The 5,189-nt window shown below is 42.4% G+C and overlaps 2 protein-coding genes across 2 annotated transcripts in view; one reads left to right on the forward strand and one right to left on the reverse strand.

Annotated features, from left to right (window-relative positions):
* Positions 1-5,189, reverse strand: part of LOC109922435 (probetacellulin-like) — a 46,649-nt gene that overhangs the window by 36,442 nt on the left and 5,018 nt on the right. The window lies entirely within an intron of this gene.
* The window catches only part of LOC125484788 (amphiregulin-like), a 10,444-nt gene that overhangs the window by 3,652 nt on the left and 1,603 nt on the right, over positions 1-5,189 (forward strand). Inside the window, exons 4-5 of the mRNA XM_048604875.1 lie at positions 1,373-1,531; positions 3,519-3,607. Of these exons, the coding sequence (XP_048460832.1) occupies positions 1,373-1,531; positions 3,519-3,603 (244 nt within the window). The 3' untranslated portion in view covers positions 3,604-3,607. The remainder of the gene's footprint in view (positions 1-1,372; positions 1,532-3,518; positions 3,608-5,189) is intronic.

Raw genomic sequence — 5,189 nt, forward strand, 5'->3', positions numbered from 1 at the left:
TGTCTCTTTCAGTCTCTGTCTGTGTCTGTCTCTCTCTCTCTGTCTCTGCCTCTCCTTTTCAGGATGTTTCTTAAAATTTACTTCTTTGATCAAGCTTTTGCATTCTGTCTGGATTTCTCCTTCACCATCCTTTCAAAAATGTCAATGTTTTTTGATAAATCTCTAGATCCTTGGAACATTATATTATCTTAAATTTGGCTGTTTATAAAAGGAGGAGGATGCTGGCTATCACATCAACTGTTCCCTTTATTTGTGGGGCCCCTTAACCAGCAAAATTGATTTTCAAACTTATTGTTATAATATTTATGTTCTTGCAATCATATAGAGGCTATTTTTCCCACTTTGAAAGAAGTTATTCAAGTGGTCCCAATGGCCATATCTCTTCCTGAAACCATGCAAATTGTTCCAGACTCTGACTCCCGTTCAATATGGTGACATTTTGTAATGTCACTGAAGTAGCAATCCAGGACCCCAGACTTAGAGACGGCTTTGAATCCCACCATCACAGTTGGTGGAATTTGAATTCAATGAAAGAAAATCTGGGGTGAAAAACTAGTCTAATCTTGACCAGGTGTTGATTGTTGTAAAAACCCATCACTTTTGCCCTTCAGGGAGGGAAATCTGCCACCCTTACCCTGTCTGACCTACATGTGACTCCAGGCACACAGCAAGTGCCTAGCAAGCCACTCGGTTCAAGAGAAATTAGACTTGGCCTAGCCTATCAAATCCTTTTTTTAAAAAATTGTTATCATAGAATCCCTACAGTGTAGAAGCAGGCCATTCAGCCCATTGAATCCACAGGGACTCTCTGAAGAACATCCTAGCCCAGGCCCTACTCTATCCCAGTAACCCTGTACTTCCAATGGCCAATCCACCTAGTCTGCACATCGTTGGACACTATGGGGCAATTTCTGGCCAATCCACCTAACCTGCACATCTTTGGACTGTGGGAGGAAACCCACGCAGACACGGGGAGAATGCGCAAACTCCACACAGACAGTTGCCCGAGGGTGGGATCAGACTTGGGTCCCTGGTGCTGTGAGGCAGCAGTGCTAATCACTGAGCCACTGTGCTGCCCTTAAATCCTACCATTGGGTCATGAGAAGAGAGAAACAGCATAAACTTGTATGTTCAGACTTTCCTGATAATTATACCTTCTCAGTCTACTACCATCCTCAAATATTTTATGTAGCTTCTCCAATGCCCCAACAGCTGTTTTTTTTTTACAGATATGGAGACTAGAACTGTACATAAGGCTCTAGATTTAGTTACAGTGTAGTTGTAAATATAATATTTCACCGCAGCTGTAGGGTATTCTACTCGAAGCTTTATTCATTTTGTTATTAACTTTTAAAATTCTATTCACATTTAGATGCCTTCCTGGATACCAAAATGAACGCTGTGGGATAAAGATATTGTATACTGGAACAACCAAGGAGCGGATTAATAGTCTCTCAGTTGTCTTGGTGGTAGCAGTGGGGATGCTACTTGTCTTTGTTGTAGCTGCTGTGACTATTGTAGCAACAATGCGGTGAGTATGGCTCGAGAGGATCATCTTGGGTGTCAGAAATTGTCTGTTGGCATCTATGGTTTCCATTGCTTATAATAATCGTTTTGGTGTCAATGCAATTACCCTACTATATGCCACAGCTGCTACAATGCCTTATTTCCATAATCAACAAAAATTTGTCTTCATTTAATGACCGTTTACCCAGTGGCACCAGCATTGAGCTATATCATACTCGTTTCAGTGTCCCTGGTACAAAATGTAACCAATTTAAGTGGCATGGTGGCACAGTGGTTAGCACTGCTGCCTCACAGCGCCAGGGACCCAGGTTCAATTCTACCCTCGGGTGACTGTCTGTGTGGGGTTTGCACATTCTCCCTGTGTCTGTGTGTGTTTCCTTCAGGTGCTCTAGTTTCCTCCCACAGTCCAAAGATGTGCAGGTTAGGGTGGATTGGCCATGCTAAATTACCCATAGTGTCCAGGCATGTGCAGGCTAGATGGGTTAACCATGTGGAGGGGGGGTTACCCATGCAGGGTTACAGGGATAGGGTAGGGGAATGGGGCTGGAGCTGGGGCTGGGTCGGGTATTCTCCAGAGGGGCTGTGTGTGGACTCGACAGACCAAATGGCCTGCCTTATGTTGTAGGGATTGTTTGAATTAGAGGGGCTTCACAAGATTTAGGCACACAAATTAATCTTCAATGAGGCACTATTTACTTGTACTCAATCAAGCTTAACTATGTGGTAACATGTGAGTGAACACAACTATTTCTTAATAATAGAGAGCATTGGAAACAATGCGGCAAGTGATAACTTTGAAACTGATGTTAATAGAATTGATTAATGGCTACTATCACTACATGGCTAATTATAACTAAATGCTCACTTTATACATGTAAAAGCAAAACACTGAGGATGCTGGAAATCTGAAACAAGCACAGAGAATGCTGGAGAAACTCAGCAGGTCTGGCAGGAACTGTGGAGAGAGTTAATGTTTCAGGTCTGGTGACTCTGCTTCAGAACAGTAAGGGCCTGGAAAGGAGCTGAGGCTAATAAGGCATGGCCAGGGGCGGGCGGAGTATGTAAGAGAAATGGAAGCCAGGGGTCATGGTCTGAAGTGATGGAACTCCATATTGGGTCCTACAGGCTGTAAAATTGCTAAGTGGAAAATGAGGTGTGGTTCCTCCAAGTGGTGTAGCCTATCACTGAGTCTGTTCTTTTGACTATTAACACCTTTTGATGCTGGCAAACTTTCTGCATATGAATATCTGAAGGAAATAAAACTTGCCTGGTTCACTACATATCAGATTATAGTTGGGAGGGAGGTTTAGTTGCAAACAATACAGTGACCAGTGTGTGACCAAGTATCTACATAAATACTCCATTTTTTAAAAGATCCATGTTATATTACACTCTACACGAACCTCGATTTCAGCCTATCAATGTACCTTCTCATTCCATTCTCTCTCGTGGGTTAAATACCTCTTTTGTATTCATCACTGCATTTATAGAAGCTAGGAGCAGGCTCTTCTGCCCTTTGAGCCTGCTTCCTCATTCAGTCTGATCCTCTATCTCAATGGTACATTCCTGTTTTCTCCCCATATGCCTTGATGCCCATAAAATCTACAAATGTCATAGAATCCCTACAGTGTGTTAGCAAGCCATTCGGCCCACACCACCCCTCCAAAGATCATCCTACCCAGACCGATCCCTGGGACCCTGTATTTCCCCATGGCTAACCCACCTAGCCTGCACATCCCTGGACACAGTAGGCAATTTAGCATGGCCAATACACCCTAACCTGCACATCTTTGGGCTGTGGATGGAAACCGGAGGAAACCCACAGAGACACGGGGAAAATGTGCGAACTCCACACAGACAGTCACCTGAAGGTGGAATCAAACCTGGTGCTGTGAGGCAGCAGTGCTAACCATTGAGCCACCAAATGTATCTATCTCTTTCTTGAATATACCCAGTGACTTCTAATTTCTAATAACATCTTTCTTTTTCAGAATTCGGAGAAAAATGCAGACAGAGCATGACATATTGAGTGAAGAGAAACAAAAACTGAGAACAGAGAATGGAAATGTAGTTTAAAAATGTAAGTTAAACTACTGTGCTTATTTAAATGAGAAATTAGACTTTGTGAGTTTCTTAACACTAGTTGAAAAGTGAATTATATCTGCATTTAGTTAATTTTAAATGGATTTGTCAAATCCACAAATTGACCTCTGTGGAATAGAATTTTTGAAATCAAATCACGCATTTACACTCTTGAGTTTAAACTTACTTTCAGATGTAGTCTGAAACTTCCAGACTTTCGAATTTCTTCATGATGAGTATCCTGGTTGAGAAATGTCAAGCTCTTGTGATATTTTTCTTTCAACATGTAAAACATTTCCCTGAATCTTTTCTCCTTGCTTTATTTTTAATGTCATTTTGAATGGAAAGTTTGGAAGTTGTCATGAGAAGGTAATTTAAAGGATCCCAGTTGGTTCCTCAAAAATGACCTGCAAAAACTGGCCAAGAAATGCATTGGAGATACTCCTGGGACATGGGTGCAAGATGGCTGTAGACACATATATTCCATTCTGTGTGCTATCTGCCATCTTGGTACTGCATTTAGTTCCTGAAATGGGTATTAGACCCCTTTGGACATGCCAGTAAAGTGTCCAAACTCTTTCAGAAATTATTCCAATATAGGGCTGTTGTTGGCCTGTTGCTTCTGAGCTCACACCAGAGCTGCTCACGAACTACCTACTGGTCTGTAGCAACTGCAGGATTCAGGATTCTCTAAATTAAGTTTTCATTTTTGAAAAGAAGTAACAATTCCCTGATGATTGAACTGGGAAATTCTGACTGCCCCTTGTCCTCAGGTTGAAATGATGAGCATGCGTTCTCTAACCTCAATCCATCCCCTTGCAGTTTTCTGGTACCTGGCTAATTTTCACCTTGCATTGCCTGGTTGTTAGCCTGAGAGGCCAGCTCTCCTGTCTGGGTGTGTCCATGATTGGAACATTCATTTCCAGGACACTGTGGTGAGCAAAACAAACCTCAGAAAATTTACAGGGGCAAGGAATTTCTTTTCTCATTGAACATTTCTGTCTCAGTTCCCAAAATATTGGAGATCAAGGGATTGGAAACATGTTTTAGAGATCACAGAATCATCCAATTGGTTAAAAATGTTTGGCTTTGGATTGACTGTGGGAAGGTGGGACATCATGATGATTGACATGTTGAGTGGCCAATGGTTGGAGTGTGTTGGCAGGGCATCAGGTCATGTGATTGATCGTCTGGGAATACGTGTGATCAGAGTTGGTAACATGAGCAATGTCTTGGGCAGGCCATGAGGGAAGACCATGGCAACTTTCCAATCAGGAGAGCAATCCTCACAGGCAGTCGAATGCCCTTTTGACTGGAAATAGGGATTTCCAAGAAAGGGGAATATTTATTTCCAGCAATCTCCTGATATATTCCCAAACCTGCTGGAGTTAACTCTCCACAGGAAGGAAAACCTGGAGGAACCCAACATTCTCAAAATAATTCCACTGTAGTCAACCTCAGTGAGGCTTCTTTGTGTCCAACTAGAGATGCAAAATGAATACAAAAATGACTAAATTCAGAGGGAAATGAGATAACACAGTGTGGAGCTGGAGGAACACAGCAGGCCAGGCAGGATCAGA

Source organism: Rhincodon typus, chromosome 1, assembly GCF_021869965.1.
Source record: "Rhincodon typus isolate 14 chromosome 1, sRhiTyp1.1, whole genome shotgun sequence".
Lineage (NCBI taxonomy): Eukaryota > Metazoa > Chordata > Chondrichthyes > Orectolobiformes > Rhincodontidae > Rhincodon > Rhincodon typus.